This window comes from Dama dama, chromosome 30, assembly GCF_033118175.1.
Source record: "Dama dama isolate Ldn47 chromosome 30, ASM3311817v1, whole genome shotgun sequence".
NCBI lineage: Eukaryota > Metazoa > Chordata > Mammalia > Artiodactyla > Cervidae > Dama > Dama dama.
The window spans coordinates 20,030,610-20,056,323 of NC_083710.1; the positions used below are offsets into that span (position 1 = coordinate 20,030,610).

Sequence of the window (25,714 nt, forward strand, 5' to 3'; positions counted from 1 at the left end):
AAACCAAAATCAACAAATAGGACACATCATACTTTAACAACTTCTGTGCATCAAAAAAACACCATCAAGAGAATGAATAGGCCACCTATGAAAAGGGAGAAAATACCTGTAAATCATGTATTTTTACATGTAAAATATCATGTAAATCATGATAAGGAGTTAACATCCAGAATATATAACGGATTTCTATAATTCAACAAGAAAATCAAATCAACTCAATTTAAAAATGCATAAAGGACTTTACAACAGACATCACTCCAAAGATGACATACAAGTGGCCGGAAACCAATGAAAAGATGCTCCATATCACCAGTTATTAGCAAAATACAAATCAAAATCACAGTATCACCTCACACCAGTCAGGATGACTGCTATCAGAACACAGAAAACAGTAAGTGTTGATGAGAATGTGGAGAAACTCAAACTCTTGTAACCCTCTTAATGGGACTGCAAAGTGGTGCAGCTGGTATGAGAAACAGTATCAAAGTTTCTCCAAAACTTAAAAATGAAATGAAACCACATATGATCTGGCAATCCCATTTCTGAGTTTATGTCCGAAAGAACTGAAAGAAGGGTCTTAAAGAGATGTTCACACACCCATATTCATAACAGCACTATTTACAATAGCCAAGAGGTGGAAGCAGCCTGTATGTTCACTGACAAATGAGTGGATAAACAAAATATGGCATATAGATGATGGAATATTATTCACCCTTAAAAAGGAAAGCTGTTATGTGCATAGCATGGGTAAACCTTGAAGACCTAGTGCTAAGTAAAATAAGCCAGTCACAAAGAGACAAAGTGATTCCATTTATATGAGTTATCTAAAGGAGTCAAATTCATAGAAACAGACAGAATAGTGGTTACTGGGGAGTGGGGGATAGGTTGTTTTAGGAGTACAGAGTTTCAGATTTGCAAGATAAAAGTTTTGGAAATCTGTTTCATGACACTGTGGGGGGAAAAAAAAAAAAAAAATATATATATATATATACACACACATGCATATATAAAACAATACTGAACTGAACATTTAAAAGTGGGTAAAATTAGAAATTTTATGTTTCTTAGATAATAATGATTTGTTATGTTATTAACATTTACTGAAGTAGTCATACTTCAATATGGTAATTATTTGGTAGAGTTTAAAAAACACTAAAAAATCCAGGATAGTAATGCCTAAAAGCTTCTGAATAGTATTACGGATTTTAAGAAAGTAAGATTATTAAAAATCCTACTTACCTTGGCTTGTCTCTTTTTTCTCTTTGTCTTTCAAAATCTCGTCCTCTGTCCTTTCCATCTCTTGGCTTTTCCTCTATCCTGTCTTTCACTTTATACTTTTCTTTGTATTTTTTCCCCAGAGCAATGTCTTCCTGTATAGGAGGGGGTGGGCTAGGAGTTCGCGGTCCTTTCTTCTTAGTTTGGTTGCTTTTTGAATTCCTAAAGTTAACACAAAGCTGTCAGAAGTCTAAAGACTTTTAGAAGGTGAAGTAAGTATTTTTTTTTCATTTTAACAAAGCGCAATTAAAGAATGGTTAGCATTCCCTTCAATAACTTGCCATTTACTATTTTATATACTAGTAATCAATATCCCCCCCCAACAACAACAACAAAAAAAAAACAGAGAAATGAGCAAAGATTTACTTGCTACCTATTTCATTAACAGTGCTTACTATATAATTTTAAAAGGTAGATTTCTGAGAAAAGATAGAGGTGGAATAGGAAGAGATTTAGGAAAGAAAATGTCATAAAAAAAAAGAACTGAAAAAATTTTAAGCTTATTATAAAAAAGTAGATAGGAAAGTAAAAATCAACTACAATTCCATTACCCAAGGACAGCCGATAGTAACACCATGGATAAACATCCAGACTTTTTCCATGTCTCTTTTCCTTTTTTCTTCCCTGCCTACCCCCATATGCACAGTCATAAAGCAATGCTTTTTAAAAACTGTTTGTACTACATACAGTATTGGTATATTTCTATAACAAAAAGTGGATTCTTATAATTATTCTTATGGACTGTACAGAATTCCCCTAATAGATATGCTCTATAACTTCTTTATAAACAATTTCACATTGATAAGGTTTTCAGGTGGCTTCCATGTTTTCAGCATTATAAAGAACAATTACATCAAGTATAAATGAAACCCTAAGCATTGTTAGTAAATATTTATTTAAATCTTTGTTTTATATATTAAACATTCATTTAAATGTTTTTCCAACTCTTAGACTACAGAGATGATCCTTTAAATTTTAGAATTTTGTCTTTCATGGTTTTAATCTATCTGGAACTAACTAAGTGCTATAACTGAGCCCTTACACATTACAAATTGTCTTCATACCTTGACAGTTGTTTGACTGAATACTAGAGCATTTCAGAATGATATCTTTTTCCCTCAGAGCTCTATACTGTTACAATATCTTGCAGCGTTTAGTGTTTTGGATGAAAAGTCCAAAGGGAGTTAATTACTTTTCCTATGCAGGTTTTTCAGCTTTTCTGCTGGTATGCTTATAAAACATTATTCTTTGGAAATTAAAAATTTCATCAAGATAAATCTAGGTTTTCTTTTTTAACCTCTTCCAGTACTCAGCGTGCCGTTTCAATCTGAAACCTTAAGTGTTTTGCTCATTGTTTTTCCTATTCTTATTTCATCAATTCTCCACAGGACCTGGGGCTCTCTAGTTTGCTTTAATGCAGTTACTGCATATCTCCTAGGTCACTCCTCCATTATCTTTCATTATTCCCATCTCTCCTTTTGCATTCCAGTATCTTAAATGTGTTTTCAAATTCAGTAAGTTTTCTTTTAATTCTAAATTTGGCAATCTCATTATTCTGTTATTTCCAGTATAAAAATCATTTTCGTTTCAAAATATACTTGTTCACAGACTGCTTTAATTTTTTTCACGATCAACTGCTCTCAACAGATCAATGCAGTATCCTCTCAAATCATACTAAAATTCTGAATTGTTTCAATTCATTCCTATTTTCTGCAACATGGAATGTTCAGTCTGGTACTGAGTTTTAAAGGAGTCCTTTGTTTTCCGGTATCTGGAAAGTTCTCACTAGCTACTTATTTCACTACCTATTGATATTTATAAATTATGACCTAAGCCAAAATCCTAGAACTTACTACCTGTGACCTTGAGTTCTCTAGTCCAAGATTCCTTAGCTAAATAAAAAAGTAACAGGTAGTATCTTCTTCAAAATTGCTGGTAAGACTAAAAACAGATAAAAAAAGCAACTGACTCAGAGTGGGCATTCAGAAAATTTGCCTTAGTCTTTCTCCCTACTTATTATCACAGACAGGGTAAACCATTCAGCAAGTCAGAAATTATTAAAATATGACCAGATCTGCTTTTCATCTTTGTCTTCTGCCAAGAACCATTTTTAGGGCTACATCACCTCACTGCATATTTATGAGATGACTGAGACCTTTAATGTATTTAACAGGTAAGTAATAAATGTCTTTCCCATTTAAAAGACACAATGGGGGTGGGGGAGGGAAGCGGAAGAGGGAGGGGACATGTATACTTACAGCTCATTCGAGTTGTTGTATAGCAGAAACCAAAACATTGTAAAGTAACTGTCTTCCAATTAAAAAACAGACACACTAATCAATAGTTGATACAGATAGTATCAACATTACTAAAAAACCATTTTCAACCATTATCATTTCAAAATGATAGAGGAATTCTTGACACAAACTGTATTTTCACATTACTGCCTGTGACAGAGACTAACTAGGTATTCACTAAAATTTCTCCTGACCATACTGTTGAATGATACTCTATAGACGTTTATAAAGTTAGATGTGCCCAAATGACCAAGTTCTGGCCAAAAGAACGTAAGAGGAAGTGATGTATACCAGTTCCAGGCCTAATTAATAAAAAAGCCTCTCATATTCCAGGTAATTATAAACTATATAACTAAATAAGTGCAATACTCTTTTTTTCTTTGCATATTTCATTTTTTGGTCCTCAATAATGTAGGTAAGTGAAGCCACAATCAGAAGGAGCTTAGTTACTCAATATCTATGCATAGGAGAAGTGAAAGTCGCTCAGTATTGTCCAACTCTTTGCGACCTCATGGACTATAGCCTACCAGGTTCCACCGTCCATGGGATTTTCCAGGCAAGAATACTGGAGTGGGTTGCCGTTTCCTTCTCCAGGAGATCTTCCCGACCCAGGGACTGAACCCAGGTCTCCCACATTGTAGGTAGGCGCTTTACCGTCTGAGCCACCAGGGAAGTCATGTATAGGAGAGTTACCTCTTAATCAGAAATACCATTTCTTACTTGAGTGAGAAATAAACTTCTGGTTGTGTTAAATTCACATTCTGGGAGTAAGCTATCATAACAACCAAGATTATAACACTACACTCAATAAAGTGCAGAATTTCTTCAAATACCTTCAAAAATATACGTATTCAATAGTTGGGAAACAGTTGTGTCACAGATAGATAGAGTTTGCAAGTGCCTTCCAACAGAATGGGCCAAAATTGGTCTTGTGCACTCTGCAGTCAGCAAGATCTTTCAACATTTTTTTAAGTCAAATGATCGTCCTTTTAGGGGCACAGAGCTCACTTCCTATTTGTGGCACAGAGCTCAATTATCTACTTCTATCACCTTTTAGAGCCTATCTCTCTCTCTCTCTCCAAAACTTAATTCTTTTGAATAGCTTTTGACACACTTCACACATCTTTGTACAAAGAAATTACTGATATAAAGAAAAATTTTCTTAATAAAAACTGAGAAACAACAGACAGGAACAGAAACAATAAAACATTTACTGATTTTAAGCCACTCTTACATCTTAGCATAAAGCTTGTATCAGACCATCTCTCACAACAAATGTCACAGAAAACTGCTAACTTGCAAGGAGAAGTGTGAGTCTTAATTTGTCTGTGATTATCTCTGTCCCTTCAACATGATAACCACAGAGTAACACCAAGGAGTTAGGTTACCTGATTTCCCCCTCGGTTTATTTACTGGCATTGGTTGCAATATTCCACTGAATTTTAACTGAAATTCTAATCATTACTTGTTGTTGAATGTCTTCAAACAGTTTATCGTATGATCCACAATGAAACTATAAGTTGATGATCTGACACCCTCTAGGCAATGTAAATTGCATGACTACATAAGTGCTATATCCAATTCAGTGTTTTCTTTGTATCTTCAATGTACTGTTTTCCAGGTCCTTCTATGTCTATTATTAAATTAATGATGCATCTTAAACTCAGGATCGCATAATACAGAAATATAATAGTTAAATCAATATAATTATTCATGTGTGCATGCTAAGTTGCTTCAGTGATGTCTGACTCTTTGCAACCCCATTGACTGCAGCCTGCTAGGCTCTTCTGTCCATGGGATTCTCTACGCAAGAACACTGGGTTGCCATTTCCTCCTCCAGGGATCTTCCCAATCCAGGGATTGAACCTGCATCTCCTAAGTCTCCTGCATTGGCAGGTGGGTTCTTTACCACTAATGTCAACTGGGCAGCCCCCAATAATTCATGCTCAATATTGAAAGGGTAAGTGAATTACCAATAAGACTGTTAGAGAAGACTACATGAAAAACAGGATGAAAGTAACCCTTCAACTAAATAGGTATCAAAACTTTCTACGAAGAGATTAAATACTGAAGATTTCATAAATAACAAGGATAAGAAAATGAAAAGGAGTGTTTCTGGTATGCTGGGTTTTGGGGGGAAATAAATGAAATTAGGGGAATTTATATAATTGGTTAATTAACTAACCAATTAATTAATCTGTAGTTTGACTTCTTTCATATCCCTTTACTCAATTCCAGGAGCAAAGCAGAGAATTAAGCCTACTTTACAGAGTGCCTTATTATAAGGCAAAGCTCTTTAAAAAGTAGGTGCTATGGAAATATAGAATAGTGAACCATCAAGATGCCAGTCTTCAGGAAGCTTAAATTTAATAGAAGTTAGTATTATGCAAAAGGTATGAATAAAATCTGACAGATATACAAAGGGAGCAGAAATTATATTCAGTACGGAGAAATGGGAAATCTTAATGCAAAGACAGAATTTGAGCTAGACATTGAAGGACTAAAGATGATGAGTGTAGGAGGAAGATTGGACAAAAATACAGACAAGACTGAGAAGATCAATATATGAATTCCCCTCTAAAAAATCTGAATTTCATTCAATAGAATAGAAAACTACTGAGTTTTTCAATGACATAATAAATTAATAGGAATTATTCTTTTAAGGTATCTCTTACAACATTTGTAAAGTGAACAGTTATGGCAGCTGAATGAATACATTTACATGTGTGAGGGAATGGACACTAGATAAAGTAAATATATATATCATCCTACAAACTATATTAATAATAAACTAGGCAAGAAGTAAATGAAGTCTAGAACAGGGTTAAAGCCTCCAGAAACTAGAGGGAGAACAAATATAAATTTCATTATGGGGTCATACAGACATCTACCAACTGGTCAAATATTGAGAAAAGGTTTTCAGTTTAGACTTGTTCTTAAATAATAAATTAGTGTATGCCCGTTAATTGAAATCAAATTTAAAATTTAAAGAGTACAGATGACATTTTATGGAAAACTATCTCCTGCCTTATTTTCAACCCCTCAATGTAATTTATTTCTATCCTTATTCTTTCAACTGGCTACTACAATTCTAAAAAATGTATTCATACTGCTTCATACACCAGGAGACAAGAAGAATGTTGTTCACTGTGCATAATTTGTAATAACTAAAACCTGGAAATGACTTAAATGTTCAGTAACAAAAAAGTAAATATATAAATATTAATATGAAAGAACTATGGCTATATATATCAACATAGGTAAATGTAAAAAACTGCCAAAAGCCAAGTAAAACAGTAAATTGCAGAAGAAAAGCTATATCTACATTAAGACTAAATAAATGAAAATATTATATGTTGTAAGATAATACAATATGGAAGTATAAATACACATGCACTAGTATCATAAACAACAAATTCAAGGGGGAAGGACAGGAAATACACCTGTTTAGTTTTTTGGGGGAAAAAAAAGTTCTGAAGCATATATAGGTATGGTACAGATCTTTGTTTCACCGTTCTCTTTAATTTTCTTTTAAGTGGAAACTTTCCATACTTTTTTTTTAAATAAAAAAGCTTATATTAAATGCTCGATGTATTAAAAGTATCCTTTTGTAATCTACTAAGTAATTCTTTTGAATATCATGTCAGAAAAAGCTATTTCATTCTGGCACTATTTATCACCCTACTGACCTCTGCTGGTCCAACAATGGAGAAGATACTGCAGTTGTCTTCCTGTCTTTCTTGCTAGTTGAAGATGATGACTTAGGGCTTGATTTTCTCTTTGGAGATTTGCTAGACTTTCTTAGAGAAGGTGATGGAGACAACTTTGATCTAACCACTTCTGGTGAAACCTTTCAAAAGAATTCAGTAAGTCAGAAAGTATACCCAACATGGTTGCTACAATCAGGCAACAAAGCAACAACAACAAACTTCAGATAAAACATTAAGTGTTATGACAGCCACCACACATTACTATCAGCCTGGCTCCTAAACCTATACTGTTAACCAATATGTTAACTGCCCCAACATTAATATCAAAAGTAAAGGTGAAGTTGCTCAGTCGTGTCTGACTCTTTGTGACCCCGTGGACTGTAGCCCACCAGGCTCCTCTGTCCATGGGATTCTCCAGGCAAGAATACTGGAGTGGGTTGCCATTTCCTTCTCCAGGAAGATCTTCCGAACCCAGGGACTGAACCCAGGTCTCCTGCACTGCAGGCAGACTCTTTACCATCTGAGCCACCAGGGAAGTCATAGGCAGTTTGTAGGCTCTTATTTGGAGCTTATGACTGTTAACGGGGAAGCGACAGCAAGGTTGCAGAGACAGCTGACCGGAGCTGGCATGGCTGGGGCAGGATGTCCAAGCTCATCACAGACAGTCTAAAACAGAACTCTGCTCAGCACCGGGGGCATCAGGTTCTCCAGCCCCTTCTATATCTGCCACACAGCTATTAACATTAGTATCAATAGAGCAAACTAAAATTATGAAATTTCAAAACCTCCTCAGAAAAATCACAAATTATATTCAAATATATTTTATCTCTTTCTACTCTTTAGAAAAGAAACAAGTATTCTATAGAGATAGCATGGGCCTAAAAATCAGGTGTATATAGATACGAGTCCCATTTCACATTAGTTGGTGGCTCCAGGCAACCGAAACTCAGTTTTATCTGTTCAATAATAAAAATATGTCCTATTTATCTAATAGAGTAATGTGAAGATTAATTGATTAACACGTATGAAGTATCAATATCCCAATACAATTTGAGATGTAGCAAGCAGTTAATGAGCTCTCCAATCAATATCCATGTTGATGTTAATTACTAACATATTTCAATAAATAGCATACCTCCTTTTTAATAATAATTTCTTCTCTTTTCTCCATGTTTTCTTGTTCCAGCTTCATTAATTCCCTCTGTATCTTTTGACGCTTCATTTCCAAGGACAACTCATGAACATAATCATAATTAATATCTCCATTGTCAGAATCTTTAAAATAAAAATTCCATTACTTTTCAAAACTATTACAGTTATCTAAACCAAAAATTATAGCAATTTTTTCAACTATTTTTTATACTAATTAAAATGGTAGATTCTTTAATAAGAGTAACACACTTCTAAAAAATAAAGGAAATATATACTGTGTCTACCTGGAGGAGGGCATGGCAACCCACTACAGTATTCCTGCCGAGAGAATCCCATGGACAGAAGAACCTGGTGGGCTACAGTCCATGGGGTCACAAAGAGTCAGACACAACTGAATGACTAAGCACAGCAGCATGCTGTGTCTATAAACAATTAAAATTGATATAGCTAATTTCTTTATGAAAAACCAGTCTTAAGGTTCCTGATTTTTCTGTAAGTCATTTTGGGTTGTTTGGGGGTTGGCTTTTCGGTTAGATGGAATTTTTAAAAGATATAATTAAAATACTCAACTACAAATTCTAAGTATTAAGGCTACCGAAACCTTTAATATTTCATACTGTATATGATGTGATTCATTATCTCCCTGCTTTTCTTAAAAACTCATTAGTATTAAGGTTACATTAAATGTACAATACTGTTTCTGTAGTTTTGCTTTTTAATATCATTACTAAAAGTAATTTTAATACTAATGTATACATGAGCTCATTCCTGAATGATCTGTAACACTTTCACTATAAATGGTTTGTAGCAGTTCCTTCGATTAGAACTGTCCATCTCTTCAATAGAGCTGATACCATGTACTATTTCTGTTTACCCTTTCAAAGAAAAGAATATGAAGGTTAAAGAGGGGAAGACAAGGAAGAGTGATATGCAGACTATTTCATTACAAATGCATATAGATGTTTTCAGAGCCAGCTGGCACTGTTATCTCTTTGTTATTAATGTCAACAGGCCTAGAGGAGGAAATTTCACTGACTGCTATCCTAACCCCTGACCACATTGGAACTGACCACGTATAAACTGAAGAGCCTTCTCAAATCACACTTTTAGAACTTAAGATCATCATTTCTTAACCTGGGGTAAATAAAGTGAAGAACTAAAAAACAAAAAAGATAAAGGAGTCCTACTTGATTGCTTAAAGGACAAAAATATGGACATCACTGACATTCTTTATATATAAAGAATTCCTACTAATTAAAAGGAAAAATGGTCAAAGGACATGAACAGGCAATTCATAAAAAGAAATGCAGATGATAGATAAATAAGTCTTTTTCATGTATTAAAGAGTCATTTTTTCCCCTTAATGGTAATATTTGGTACTGGCAAAGGTACAGATAAAAAGCATGTTCATTCTCTGGAGGTAGCAATGTAAACTAATACATCCAGCCTGGACAATAATTTGGCAGCCATGAGTAAAAACCTTAAGAACATTCATATCCTTTAATATGACAATTTTACTTTTAGAAATCTATTGCAATTAATAATAGATATAAAAATAAAGCTTTAAATGTATAGTCTTCTATACTGCCCTACAGAAAGATCTCTCCATGTCATACACAAGGTCAAACAACTTCATTTTAACATCTGCAACACATTTCATGATATGAATATATCATAGTTTATTTAACCATTTTCCTTCTGAGAGTTAGTTTGTTTTCAATATTTTGCTGTTATAAACAAGACTTCAATGAACATTGTGATACCTACTTTGGTTTACAAGTGCAAGTATTTTCTTTTCAGAACAGATTTCTCAAATTAAATTTGCTGGAGTAAGTGTAATTTTTAATTTGCCAAACTATACTTGTTTGGCAAACAATATTTTTTTTTCCTGACAAACTATACTATTGCCAAGTAGTAGTATATTGCTAAATATACTCAGAATTTGATTATATTAATGTTTATATTAATATAATTTATATTATATTTTTATAATATTGCCAAACTATACTCAGAAATTTTGGGGGCTTCCCTGGTGGCTCAGACTGTAAAGAATCTATCTGCAATGTGGGAGACCTTAGTTTGATCCCTGGGTCAGGAAGATCCCCTGGAGAAGGGAATGGCAACCTAATCCAGTATTCTTGCCTGGAGAATTCCATGGACATAGGAGCCCGGCAGGCTACAGTCCATGGGGTCACAAAGAGCCGGACATGACTAAGAAACCACACTTTCGCTTTCATACTCAGAAACAGATTTACCAAAGTAAACTTTCACTTGATAATATTAGTATTTTTCACTTCTTCCAGTATGATGGGTGAAGAATGTTATCTCTTTATTTTCATTGATATTTCCCTATAGTAAAGCTGAGCATTTACTGGCCATTTCTATTTCCACTAGGCATTACATACCCAATTTTTTAATTTTTTGCCCATTTTTCAACTGAACTCCTTTTCTTATGTATTTGTGGAAGTTCATTATATGTTTATACAGTGTTTTTACTATATGCTTACACACGACACATGTCAAGTATTTTCTTTTAGTGATCTATTTTTAATAGATGACTTCTATGTTTAGTTAGGTACAAAATTTTAAATCCTTATATAATCAAATCTTTTATGGATTCTGGATTTTATGCTTATTTTAGAAGAATGTACATACCTCCAAGATTTCCCAAATATGTTCATACATTTTCTCTTCTACTACAATGGTGCTTTTGCTTTTTATATTACTGCATTAGTCTTTGTGGTAAACAAATATGGTCAGTTTAAGAACCAAACAAAAAATAAAGACTTGGGGAATGGGAGCTGGAAATACATAAAACAAGTGGGGATGATGAAAAGCTTTATAGGTACATAACAATCTATACTGGATCCTATAGGCAATGGGAAATGAGAGAATTTTAAATAGGGGAGTGAAATGAACTAATTTATTCTTTTAGAAGTTCACTCTAACTCACAGAGTGAGAGAAGATATTTATAATATGTATACTGATTAAGAGATTTCATATTCAGACTCTATAAAGAACGTGCTGTTTGCTTCAGTCATGTCCGACTCTTTCAGACCCCATGGACTGTAGCCCACCAGGCTCCTCTGTCCATGGGATTCTCCAAGCAAGAATACTGGAGTGGGTTGCCATTTCCTTCTCCAATATAAAGAATATTCAGCAATCAAAAAAGCAGTAACAATAAAGAAGTAGGCAAAAGTCTATAGTGTTTACAAAACAGGTGGTACAATGGCCAGTAAATATGAGAAAATTGTCAGCTTATTACTCATTAGGGAAATGTACACTAAAACCACCACAGTAAGATACAACCACCTATCTTTAGAATGATTATGATGAAAAAGGCAAAAAAATACCACAGAAAGAACTATTTTTGACTTGACATTATCTACTAAAGATGAACATATGTAGACTCAATGGCCCAATAATCCTACTCTCAAACATAAACTCAAGAGAAATGAGTACACATTTATCAAAGGCATGATTAGGAGTAGCAACTTATTCAAAATAGCCCCAAACTAGAAATTAACCAAATGTTTATTGACAGAAAAATGAATAAGTTATGGTATACTCATACAAGGAACTGCTGCTGCTGCTGCTAAGTCACTTCAGTCGTGTCTGACTCTGTGTGACCCCAAAGACAGCAGCCCACCAGGCTCCCCCGTCCCTGGGATTCTCCAGGCAAGAACACTGGAGTGGGTTGCCACTTCCTTCTCCAGTACATAAAAGTGACAAGTGAAAGTGAAGTCGCTCTGTCGTGTCCGACTCTTAGCGACCCCATGGACAGAAGCCTACCAGGCTCCTCCATCCATGGGATTTTCCAGGCAAGAGTACTGGAGTGGGGTGCCATGGCCTTCTCCGTACAATGAACTACTATATACTAATAAGAATTAATCAACTATAACTGTGTTCAAAAATCTTACAAACATATTGTTTTGGCTAAGCACAGAAAGAGTACATGCTAAAGATTTCATTTATGTAGACGTCAGAAACAGACAAAAGTAACCATGGTTATAAAAATCAGACAGCAGGTACCTTCAGGAGGTGGAGGCTGGGAAAGTAGTGACTCAAAAAAGGGAGTACGAAGGGGCTTATGGGATACGAGTAATTTTCTATGTATTGATGCGTGCTGCTTACACAAGCGTGTTCTATTGGTGAAAATTCAGTTAAGTTGTACACATGAATCATGTACTCTTCTGAAAGTTATTATTATACTTTAATAAAAGGAAATCTTTTGTGAAGATCAGTCTGGGGTTCAAGCGGAGAACGATTTAGGAGACAAGACTAACCTCAAAGCATGAGGTTAGAGAATTATTTGTAAAACACACTTATAGGCAACAAATGAGTATCTTAAGAACTAGAATATTAGCAGTAGTAATTTAGAGAAACAGGTGGTTTTGAAAGACACTCAACAGATACAAATGTTGAGATTTATGTTAAGTGTCCAGGTTGAGCGGAAGGAGTCTCAACGATGACCCTCAGACTTTCGGGAAACCAGTAGGAAAACTGATGCCTTTAAGATATGGAACTCAGGTAGAGATATCCAACTGGTAATGCCTCAATTAAGAGCTCTACATATTGGGAGTCATTAATATGTAGATGTTAATGATGCCCTGGGAGCATGATTTCATCTGGGGAGAAAAACTGAAAGTGAGGGGAAAAAAAAAGTCTTGGGAAGTGGGAAGGGGAAACAACTAAAAGTTTTTAAAGCAGCTTCTAAAGACAAGTGGGTCTCAAAGACCAATATGAGGACTCCCTGAGATCGCCAAGACAATTTCTGGAGTTCCAGAAGATCAAAAGTATTTCCATAATTCTACATTATTAGCCTGGCTTACTCAATCTCTAGAGTATACAGTGGCATTTTCCAGATGTCACATGATACGTAATATCATTAACAGACTGAATGCAGAAGCAGACACAAAAATCTAGGTATCTTTCATTAAGGTAGTTAAGTTTACTTTAAGAAGTTAAAACGATTTGCAAAAACATTTAAAATATTGCCACCTCCTCCAATTTTTATTTTTGCTTTTGCAAAGCATGGCTGTTTTCCATAAAACTCTAGGCTAGGTTTACTACTGTCACTGTTTAACAAATTTAAATTTAAAAATTTTCTCAGAACTAACTTCTAAAATGGAAACTACTGAAGCAGATAATCCACAAAAGAAAAGCTCTCCAGGGTCCTTAAAAAGAGTGAAAAGTGTCCTGAGATTGAAATGTTTGAGAACTACTCATACAGACCAAACTTCTGCAGAGTCTACCTAAAATTGCTATTTAGATTGAAAATGCAGAGGGTAAGCATATTAAATGAGTTCAGTCTCACTCTCTAATTCTATGCTTCAATATTCCTTTAAACAGAAACTTTTAAACCATAGCGATTTACAATAATCAGAACCTATGAGTTTTAATATTGTTACTCTGCTTATTTAACTTATATGCAGAGTACATCATGAGAAACACTGGGCTGGAAGAAGCACAAGCTGGAATCAAGTTTGCCGGGAGAAATATCAATAACCTCAGATATGCTGATGACACCACCATTATGGCAGAAAGTGAAGAGGGACTAAAAAGCCTCTTGATGAAAGTGAAAGAGGAGAGTGAAAAAGTTGGCCTAAAGCTCAACATTCAGAAAACTAAGATCATGGCATCTGGTCCCATCACTTCATGGGAAATAGATGGGGAGACAGTGGAAACAGTGTCAGACTTCATTTTTTGGGGGCTCCAAAATCACTGCAGATGGTGACTGCAGTCATGAAATTAAAAGACACTTACTCCTTGGAAGGTAAGTTATGACCAACCTAGATAGCATATTAAAAAGAGACATTACTTTGCCAACAAAGGTCCATCTGGTCAAGGCTATGGTTTCTCCAGTAGTCATCTATGGATGTGAGAGTTGGGACTGTGAGGAAAGCTGAGCGCCGAAAAATTGATGCTTTTGAACTATGGTGTTGAAGAAGACTCTTGAGAGTCCCTTGGACTGCAAGGAGATCCAACCAGTCTTTCCTAAAGGAGATCAGTCCTGGGTGTTCATTGGAAGGACTGATGCTAAAGCTAAAACTCCAATACTTTGGCCACCTCATGCGAAGAGTTGACTCATTGGAAAAGACCCTGATGGTGGGAGGGATTGGGGGCAGGAGGAGAAGGGGACAACAGAGAATGAGATAGCTGGATGGCATCACTGACTCAATGGACATGAGTTTGAGTGAACTCCAGGAGTTGGTGATGGACAGGGAGGCCTGGCGTGCTGCGATTCATGGGGTTGCAAAGAGTCGGACATGACTGAGCGACTGAACTGAACTGATGAGGTTTAAAATCAAGAGAAAACCTAAGAAACAGCCATGTGAATATTTTGTATGTAAAAGTACTATAAAAGACATTTACTCACCTTTTAAAAGAATTTTACATATAAAAGGCTCTTGCAGTAAAAATCAGTTTAGTTTTTATAAAGATGAGTCTAGAGCAAAGCGTTGGGAAGGGATAGATAGCACACAAGGAGCCTCTGGAAGGCCAAAGAGTTTGAATAGGAAGACAGAAAACCCCACGAGTGACAGATGGATGCTAAGGGGAAAGGGTTTCAAGAAGAAAGGTTATGGAATGTGTCACATGCTGCAGGAAGATTACCGGAGAAAGAGACAAGTATGTCTTCATTTATTTAGCAAAAAGGAGGTTATTGTGACCTTAAAAAGCAGTTTTAGTGAAGATGCGCATCAGAAGACGGAATAAACATGAAGTGAAAAGCTACAATTTAGCTGTAAAGGAGGAATAAACAAGGTAATGACTAAATATAAAATGGTGAAAAGAGAAAATGTGCCAAGACAGATCTTAAAGCTAAAAGAGAGAATGTAAGATAAACAAGATTGCAGAGGTGGAAGGAAATCAGGGGACTCTAACCCCATGCAGCAGGAGGGAAGCCTCTTATTAAGAACAAGAGGAAAATAAAGTTTAGTGAATAAAAACTAGTTTACAGATGTGCTGGCAGGAAGCTGAAAGAGTCTGTGGATAAAGAGTTACATCATTTGTGTGTTGTAAATAGCAAGCAGGAGAAAGCGGTTGGAAGGGTGGAGATTTAAGGAGAGGGTTTGAAAGAGCTACTATGAAAAAAGGAGCAAACTGACGTAGGCTTTTCTGAACCTTTAAAATATTCAACAATTAGCATGTACTACTATAATGGAAATACAGAAGTTTCTATTTTTAAAAATAAGCATCCAATGTATTTCAGAATTTTTTTTTTCAAAAAAATAATTAAAATGAAAAGGAAAAACGTTGGGTGTCTTAAGCGTTAATCCCTTAGAATTTAGAAAAAGTTAGCCATTCAACTTTGAACAGTCAAGGTTTAGAATATTTACTGCTATTCTGTAGGAGGTATTAGTGTTACTTTTGAAATCCCAATGAACAAATAGAGAAGTTTCCTATTTGTTCTTAGAAGCAAATTTATAACAGACAATACTGTATAAAGATGGAATGGATTTCCTTAAGAAGTACTGATGTTCAAATTGCTGGAGCTAGTGGAGGTGATGGAATTCCAGTTGAGCTATTTCAAATCCTGAAAGATGATGCTGTGAAAGTGTTGCACTCAATATGTCAGCAAATTTGGAAGACTCAGCAGTGGCCACAGGACTGGAAAAGGTCAGTTTTCATTCCAATCCCAAAGAAAGGCAATGCCAAATAATGCAAACAACCGCACAATTGCACTCATCTCACACGGTAGCAAAGTAATGCTCAAAATTCTCCAAGCCAGGCTTCAACAGATGTGAACCATGAACTTCCAGATGTTCAAGCTGGTTTTAGAAAAGGCAGAGGAACCAGAGATCAAATTGCCAACATCCACTGCATCATCGAAAAAGCAAGAGAGTTCCAGAAAAACATCTATTTCTGCTTTACTGACTATGTCAAAGCCTTTGTGCGGATCACAATAAACTGTGGAAAATTCTGAAAGAGATGGGAATACCAGACCACCTGACCTGTCTCTTGAGAAACCTGTATGCAGGTCAGGAAGCAACAGTTCAAACTGAACATGGAACAACAGACTGGTTCCAAAGAGGAAAAGGAGTACGTCAAGGCTGTATATCGTCACCCTGTTTATTTAATTTATATGCAGAGTACATCGTGAGAAACACTGGGCTGGAGGAAGCACAAACTGGAATCAAGATTGCCAGGAGAAATATCAATAACCTCAGATATGCAGATGACACCATCCTTATGGCAGAAAGTGAAAAAGAACTAAAGGGCCTCTTGATGAAAGTGAAAGAGGAGAGTGAAAAAGTTGGCTTAAAGCTTAACATTCAGAAAACTAAGATCATGGCATCCAGTCCCATCACTTCATGGGAAATAGATGGGGAAACAGTGGCTGACTTTATTCTTCTGGGCTCCAAAATCACTGTAGGTGGTGATTGCAGCCATGAAATTAAAAGACGCTTACTCCTTGGAAGGAAAGTTATGACCAAACTAGATAGCATATTAATAAAAGCAGAGACATCACTTTGCCAACAAAGGTCTGTCTAGTCAAGGCTATGGTTCTTCCAGTGGTCATGTATGGATGTGAGAGTTGGACTATAAAGAAAGCTGAGCACAGAAGAATTGATGCTTTTGAACTGTGGTGTTGGAGAAGACTCTTGAGAGGCCCTTGGACAGCAAGGAGATCCAACCAGTCCGTCCTAAAGGAGATCAGTCTTGGGTGTTCACTGGAAGGACTGATGTTGAAGCTGAAATGCCAATACTCTGGCCACTTGATGTGAAGAGATGACTCATTGGAAAAGAACCTGATGCTGGGAAAGACTGAGGGCAGGAGGAGAAGGGGAAGACAGAGGATGAGATGGCTGGATGGCATCACTGACTCGATGGACATGGGTTTGGGTGGACTCCGGGAGTTGGTGATGGACTGGGAGGCCTGGCGTACTGTGGTTCATGGGATCGCAAAGAGCTGGACACAACTGAGCAACTGAACGAACTAAACTGAACTCTTAAGGTACTTTTCAAGTATTAGTCTATAAGTTTTCAGGGATATTTCTTAAATATTGTAGTAAATAGTTTATGCTTGCAGTCTCTTGGCTGTCGCACATAATTCAACTCATCTACCGCAGCTCAAAAGCAGTCACAGAAAATTAACGAATGGACATGGCTGTTCTCCAATAAAATTCTACTGCAAAAACAGGTGTCTGGCCCACAAGCTATAATTTTCTATAAGTTTTTGGCTATCTAATGAAGAAGGAAGTTACATTCTTAAAGTCTTTAGTTTTGTCAAGTATAGTAGAGTAACAAAGCTGAATTACTGAAATAATTATATAAATTATATTAAAATGCCTAGTATATCTACAGATATGAGTTCCCTCTTTCTGTATTTGGTAGTGTGAGACTATAGTGCTCAACTTCTAGATCACAAAAGTAGAGAAGACAGAACACTCATGGTGTGAAAAATAAATGCTTATTTGTTAAAAGACAATAACTTAAAGGTGATTTTCCTAATATTTCATGAACTAATCCCCCAGTTATCATCTGATATCACTTTCTTGAAAGATGAAATCCAACAATTTCTTGGAAATAATCTTTCTAGGTCTTTAAGGTTTAAAAATCTCACTTTTATTATTTTATGCAAAACAATAAACATAAATTTCAATTCTCTTAAACCTTGATACTGAGGAAGTTAAAGATTTACAAGTGCAACAAATTTCAAAGTAGCATGATGCTGAACAGGTAAGTTCTGGACAGAACAGCTTTCTTAGCTTTTATTCAGCTACATGCCATTTCCTGCCTTATAACTCAGTAAGACACACAAGTCAATTAGATTCTGAAACAATAGGGAGATCACGGCTGGAAAGTGTTTTGAAGCCCACAGAAAAGCCTACAAAGTGAACAAGCAATACACTAACTATATAAACAAAGAGTTTTGAAACTCACCATCTCTATTAGTTTCCCATTCTACATTTTCTTCTTCACTTTCTGGAGTTCTCTCCTTAGTGATTTTTATGTCTTCCTTTTCCCTATGTCTCCCTCTTGAAGATTCTTTCTAAAAAGTACATACATACGTACATATGGGTTATTACATTTATAAAAACTACAAGAGGTAGTTACTATAATACAGAATATTTTTAACTTCATCCTTGTTTCATTAAAGAATCAGTTTTGCAAACACTCATCCACTAAGCAGAGGAAGTAACAAATTCTAGAGTATCACCACAATGAAAAGACTGTACTATTATCTATTTTACTAAAAAACAGCAAATGTAGGAAGTTTAAGTTTTTAAAAGATACAATGAAAATCAAATACCTTAATATGCATTTGATAGTATACTACATATTCAGTTTCTACATGAACATTACAGGGGTAAAGTTTAAAATGGATCAAATACAACAGGAGGAACTGTGATTATATTTTAAAACAACTAGAAAAAGGTTACACTGTTCACAGTAGATTCTCAAAAATAACTGCTGATCCAGGACACATTATATATTACTAACAAATGAGCATTTAAAGACACCTAAAGGTAAATCCAAACTCATCTAATAATTTTATAAATGCCTTAAAAGAGGGGATTTTCCCTATTTTGGTGTGGTAACTAAAATATTTAGAAAAGTTATCTTTATATTGCATCCCAAAAGCCAAAAAGTTTAACATTTTATTCCAGCAGCCTATACACAAAGCAGGATAATAGTAATGCAGTTTGTAAAATTTAATGAAGTATGCTATAAGATGAAAGCTCTAAACCACATTTTACTAAGCGAAAAGAAAACACAACCTGTGTCATGGAATTCTTACCTTCCCACCACAGTGTCTCACTTTTATTAACACTAAATCTTGACTATGAAAGACACTAATACACAAGGATATTAAGTGCCAAAAGTTCTTTCCGGGCATTACCAGACACAAAATTTGGCTGCTTACAACACAAATTAACTTATCTTTGTCTTCTTTTTAAAGACCTCTAGTGTATAATTGCCCCTAAATTTTACTTATCTAGGTAGGAAGTCATGTTTTAAGTATTACCTGCTAAATGACACATACAGTTGCTGATACAACAGAGGCTGACAAATATTAAGAGACTATATAATAGAACCAGTCATGACAAAATGGTGAAAGATCAAAAAAAGAAAAGGAAAAAATTAATGCACTCCTATTTGTACGTGAGACAAAAGGAGAAAAAGGAACACCATCTATTTTTACTCTTAAAATATATTCTGTGGAATATTAATGAAGAATTATTCTATATGCCATGCAACTTTTGAATGTCCTGTGAATTAAACCCACATACAAATGTGTGTGTATATACATATATTTATGTAAATATTTAATAAAATTTACCCTACATATTGAAATTATACAATTTTTGCATTGCCTATTGTTTTCCAGTATGACTCTAATAATACTGTCCCCAGAGATCATATATAACTATTATTAAGTACTAGTGGAGGCTTCAATATGTGGTGGAATTTCAAGTTAGGAGATATGCTTTTGCCCAAAACTTTGTCACTATCTCACCTCAAATCAAAATCCTATGGACAGAGGAGCCTGGTGGGCTACAGTCCATGTGGTCGCAAAGAGTTGGACATGACTGATCAATTGAGCTCACCTCAAACCATAACAGAGGAAACAATTTTGATAATACCTAAGGCTCAGGTCATCTATTAAAATGTTGTATTTCCTCATTTTTTCCTCTTCAAACAACAGTGTATAACTTGTTAGGCATGTTATTCAGTGTAAAATAAAATTATTTCTTTCCTCTTATCATATTCAAATGTAAAGGGTCTGCCATTACTTGTTTCATGTAGTATAGGATGGTTTGCTCTATCACCTTCTTGCATTTCTTGAATAGAATGGTTTGTCATCTTACTGCTCTTAAATGCAAATATATTAATTACAAGTACAACCATTTGATTATTATATATTCTAAATTAATCATTCTGGAACATATACATGTTGAAATATTTGTTAAAGAACCGCAATATTTTAACCAATACCCATGAGATGAGATATTTTATGAATTCAGAATTATTCGGATTTCAAAATATATTAAGTAACAATGCCCAAAGGGTCTGGAGCAGCAATCTGTGATCAAACATTCAGTTATTTTTGCAGCAAAACATGTAAATTCACCAACTGGATAAAGGCTATATAATAAGCTTTTTATCAATTAAGATCTGGTTTGTTGCCAAGTAAGTCTTTACTTATTAAGTCTAACTTAGGAAAAATGCTTCTTTTAATAAAAGTCTTTCACATTTCAGAAATGCAGTAAATAATTGTGAACTTTTACTTTCACTTTATTTCTACTTTATATCACTCATATTTATTCCTTAAACATATGTATGGACACGTTATATTTGTTACAAATTTTATTTCTAGCTAGTAAGGAGCCATTAACAAGATTATTATTTGAAAAGAAGTGTTGAGGCTAACAGAACAGAAAGACAATATTATTAATATAGTAAATGATTAGCAACCATAATAATAAAATATTAGGGGTCCTTGAAGTAATATAATCCAACCTCATACCCCATGTAGAAAATTTTTTCCTAAATTTTGTGTAGCTGTGCGAGTCTTCTATCAGAAGAATTTCAGGGGAGGAAGTTACTCCCAAGGTCTCCACTGATAGCTCTCCACTGCTGCATTCTTTGCTCCCGTTTTTAGACAGCTCTGAACATTAGAAAATTATTTCATATACTGATCACAACTTTCTTATATTGATACCTCTCCAGAATGTCTACTGATTGGAACTACTTTTGACCTCTACAATCATGTAAAACAAATCTAGTAATTCTTCCACATGATAGCTATTTAAATATTTCAACACTGTTACTAAATCTTTTCAATATCTTCTTATATCAGGGCAAAAATACTCTTTACAGTGATCATATATTAACATTTCATATTTTCATACCCTTCTCTACTCTGTCATTTTCTCTGAGCACACTAATCTCACAATGTTGCTTCAATAAAATGTGATAACTAAAATTAATTTAGTCTTGCCAGAGTAGTATTGAGTATATAGCTTCTACCTCTCCCAGTATAGAACTGAAATTATTCTTGTTTTTGGGGGGAAAGGTGTTTGGAGGAGGGAGAGGTGTTTTGGGTGGAGTTTAAATAAATTATAATTTTAAAAGCTATATAAATGTAAACTACAACCTCACACACAATGAAGCCTGTGTGTCACTCAGTCATGTCCAACTCTTTGCAACTCCATGGACTGTATATAGCCTGCCAGGATCCTCTGTCCACAGGATTTTCCAGGCAAGAAAACTGGAGTGGGTTGCCATCTCCTTCTCCAGGGGATCTTCCCAATCCAGGGACTGAACACAGGTCTCCTGCATTGCAGGCAGATTCTTAACCCACTGACTTACCACGGAAGCCCCATCAAAATGAAGTCTAGAAATAGGGTAAACTTCAGGGCTGGGTAAAGTAGTAACACACTTAAGTAGTAATACACTGAAGTCACTGGAGATCAAATTTTCTTATTGTTTTTCTCCTTTCTCACAACACTGCTATTCTTATTGTTGACTTCACATGAAGGCACATTTCTTTTACCACAAGGACAAGCAATCTAGATTCACCCAGTATGTGCCTTTCTCCAATCAAAAAGTTCTTTCAGTCTAAGTAAGCCAACTTCAGTCATATGGCCACATCTGAATCAATAATTGATAAAGATAACAGCCACCAGTTAAATGAATTAGGCCTGGTTCCTAAGTCAATTGAATTAACAAGGAGAATGGGACTGTTATAACTAGGTTAGGCCAATGAGGGTCCAGCAGTGAATCTGGGATCAATTCCCCAAATAGCAATGCAGCTTCAAAACTAAAAAGAGAATGGATTCTGGGAAGTTCAAAGTTACACTGTACCTTTGGAACTACACTTTACTTCCTCAAAGTACTGTACAATGCAACGCTTTTGAGAGGGCTCTTGAGAGTCCCTTGGACAGCAAGGAGATCAAACCAGTCAATCGTAAAGGAAATCAACCCTGAATATTCATTGAAGGACTGATGTTAAAGCTGAAGCTCCAATACTTTGGCCACCTGATACGAAGAGCTGACTCATTGGAAAAGACCCTGATGCTGGGAAAGACTGAGGGCAGGAAGAGAAGGTTATGACACATAGAATAAGATGGCTGGATGGCATCCCTGATTCAATGGACATGAGTTTAAGCAAACTCCAGGAGATGGTGAAGGACAGGGAAGTCTGGCATGCTGCAGAAGTTTATGGGGTTGCAAAGAGTCGGACATGACTGATGGACTGACCAACAACACTTTTGACAACTGCAGAGGCCATAAAAGTAAAAAAAAAAAAAAAAAAAAAATACACTTTCCAACCTACTAAAGATTTTCTTTGTTCACCTTTACTAATGCATTTTGGACCCTCATTCTAAGGTCATTTTCCATCTTCCTGATGTATATCCTTTTAGAAATTATGTAATCAAAGTTTCCTGGTGATCAACACCGTCAATTTTACCAAAAATTTTCTTTATTATATCCTCATTCTTGAAAAACAGCTTTTCTGGGCAAATAACTATGGGTTCACATATTCATCTCAGCTTTGAAAATATCATTCCACTGTATTTTGGCTTCCATTGTTGTTACTGATGCTGTCCATCATTGTCCATCATCCCTTTGTAGAAAGATCTGCCTGTTATTTCTGGGTGTTCCCAGTATTTTCTCTTTGCCTCTCATGTTCTGCGGTTGTAATACTCTACTTGATACGTATCGTGCTTTCTATATCTGCAGGCTTATGTCTCACCAATTATGGAAAATTCTCAGCCACTCTTTCTTTTAACATTGCCTTTCCCATATTCTATTCCCCTCCCCCAAGGATTCCAATTAGATGTACATTAGATTTACTAAGTTTTTCACCCACAATTATGAATTTCTTATATATTTTTTATAATCTTGTCTTTATAGGCTACATTCTGGATAAACTCTTCAACACCACTTTCCAACTCACCAATTCTCTCTTTGGAGATTATGGTTCTCACCTTAAGGTTTTCAAACCTTTTCAGTTGGGACACTTTTGACCAAGGCTGAAAACTTTGCTTCATTGTGGCTTTTTGGCCTGAACACAAGCCCAACAACTTAGCTCAGTATATAGCTTTTAGGATACACATAACTGACATTTTGAAATTTTAAAATGATTCACAGATGTGCAATTTTGGGTTATTTCAACATTATAAAAACATGGACAGCAAAGAAATTTAGATCTACACTTAGGAAACTATATTTGTACTACACTGAAGAAAAATCCCATAATAGGGTTATCAGAGGTTTTCTTTTATGAAGAAAAAGAAAACCTGTCTCAGAATAAGCAGAGTCACAAATAAATAAGATTATAAACTTCAAAAAACATTCAACAGATAAGAAAGATCAGGTCATCTTCTAACACCACATTTTAAAAATAAAAAGAGGAGGGGACAATTATTAATATTTTTGTATCTATGTACCTAATAATACTGCACTGAACAGTACAAACTATAGGAGACAGAGAGAGAACTAGACAGAAACACAGTACTACTAAGATACTTTAAAAGGCATTCTCAGGGTTCCGGTTCAAGATGGCAGAGGAGAACGATGTATGCTTATATCCTCCTATGAGAGGACCAAAATCACAGCAAGCTGTTGAACAACCATTGACAGGAGGATGCTGGAACCCACCAAAAAATTATACCCCAAAGTATATCAAGTCTAAAGACAAAGAAGCTGCAATGAGATGGTAGGAGGGGCACCAACATGATAAAATAAAATCCCATACCCACCAGATGGGCAAGCCACAATCTGGAGAATGATAATACCTAAGAAATTCTCCCACTGTGTTGTCAAGGTTCTGAGCCCCATGTCAGGCTTCCCAGCCCAGGGATCTGGCAAAAGGACAGGGAATCTACAGGGAATCTGACTTTGAAGGTCAGTGGAATGTGCTTACAGGATTTCCACAGGACTGGGGAAAACAGACTCCACTCTTGGAGGGCAGCACAAACAAAATCCTGTGTGCATCAAGACCCAGATGAAAGGAGCAGTGATCCCACAAGAGGCTGAACCAGATCTACCTGCTAGTCCTGGAGGGTCTCCTGTGGGGGTGTGCATCAGTAGATGCTCACCACGAGGACAGGGGCACTGGCAGCAGTTCTGGAAGGGGCCCCTTTGCATAAGTCCTCTTGGAGGTGGACATCAACCCTAACATAGAGCCTCTAGACCCCAGGGCTGGGTCACCTCAGGCTAAACAACTAACAGGGAGGGAGCACAACCCCACCCATCAGTTCAGTTCAGTGGCTCAGTCGTCCGACTCTGCAACCCCATGGATGCAGCACACCAGGCCTCCCTATTCATCACCAACTCCCGTAGCCTACTCAAACTCATGCCCATCGAGTTGCTGATGCCATCCAGCCATCTCTTCCTCTGTCATCCCCTTCTCCTCCTGCCCCCAATCCCTCCCAGCATCAGGGTCTTTTCTAATGAGTCAACTCTTCACATGAGGTGGCCAAAGTACTGGAGTTTCAGCTTCAGCATCAGTCCTGCCAATGAACACCCAGGACTGATCTCCTTTAGGATGGACTGGTTGGATCTCCTTGCAGTCCAAGGGACTCTCAAGAGTCTTCTCCAACACCACAGTTCAAAACATCAATTTTTCGGCACTCAGCTTTCTTTATGGCCCAACTCTCACATCCATAGATGACTACTGGAAAAACCATAGCTTTGATTATACAGATGTTTGTTGGTTAAGTAATGTCTCTGCTTTTTAATATGCTGTCTAGGTTTGTCACAGGTTTTACTGAGCATGGCCCTGCCCATCAGAACAAGACCCAGTATTCCCCACCACCAGTCCACCCCATTAGGACTCTTAAACAAACCTCCTAGTCTCATCCTCTTGGCCTCTGCCCCCGACCTCGGGTGTGGGGTAGCTCCTCTCAGCCGCCGCCCCTGACCTTGGACGTGGGGTAGCTGAAACTACTGCACAATTGCACTCATCTCACATGCTAGTAAAGCGATGCTCAAAATTCTCCAAGCCAGGCTTCAGCAATACATGAACTGTGAACTTCCAGATGTTCAAGCAGGTTTTAGAAAAGGCAGAGGAACCAGAGATCAAATTGCCAACATCCACTGCATCATCGAAAAAGAAAGAGAGTTCCAGAAAAACATCTATTTCTGCTTTATTGACTATGCCAAAGCCTTCGACTGTGTGGATCACAATAAACTGGAAAATTCTGAAAGAGATGGGAATACCAGACAACCTGACCTGCCTCTTGAGAAATCTATATACAGGTCAGGAAGCAACAGTTAAAACTGGACATGGAACAACAGACTGGTTCCAAATAGGAAAA

The 25,714-nt window shown here is 36.2% G+C and overlaps 1 protein-coding gene across 6 annotated transcripts in view; it reads right to left on the bottom strand.

Moving 5' to 3' along the window:
* Window positions 1–25,714, bottom strand: part of ZC3H13 (zinc finger CCCH-type containing 13) — a 98,362-nt gene that overhangs the window by 48,834 nt on the left and 23,814 nt on the right. For 5 of the 6 annotated variants that reach the window (XM_061133479.1, XM_061133482.1, XM_061133481.1 and 2 more), the window contains exons 5-8: window positions 18,324–18,432; window positions 8,418–8,557; window positions 7,262–7,422; window positions 1,240–1,437 (exon numbers count right to left, since the gene is read on the bottom strand). In XM_061133479.1, coding sequence (XP_060989462.1) covers window positions 1,240–1,437; window positions 7,262–7,422; window positions 8,418–8,557; window positions 18,324–18,432 — 608 coding nt within the window. Of the gene's footprint in view, window positions 1–1,239; window positions 1,438–7,261; window positions 7,423–8,417; window positions 8,580–18,323; window positions 18,433–25,714 lie in introns of those variants that run through there. The other variant, XM_061133483.1, reaches the window with a different exon arrangement.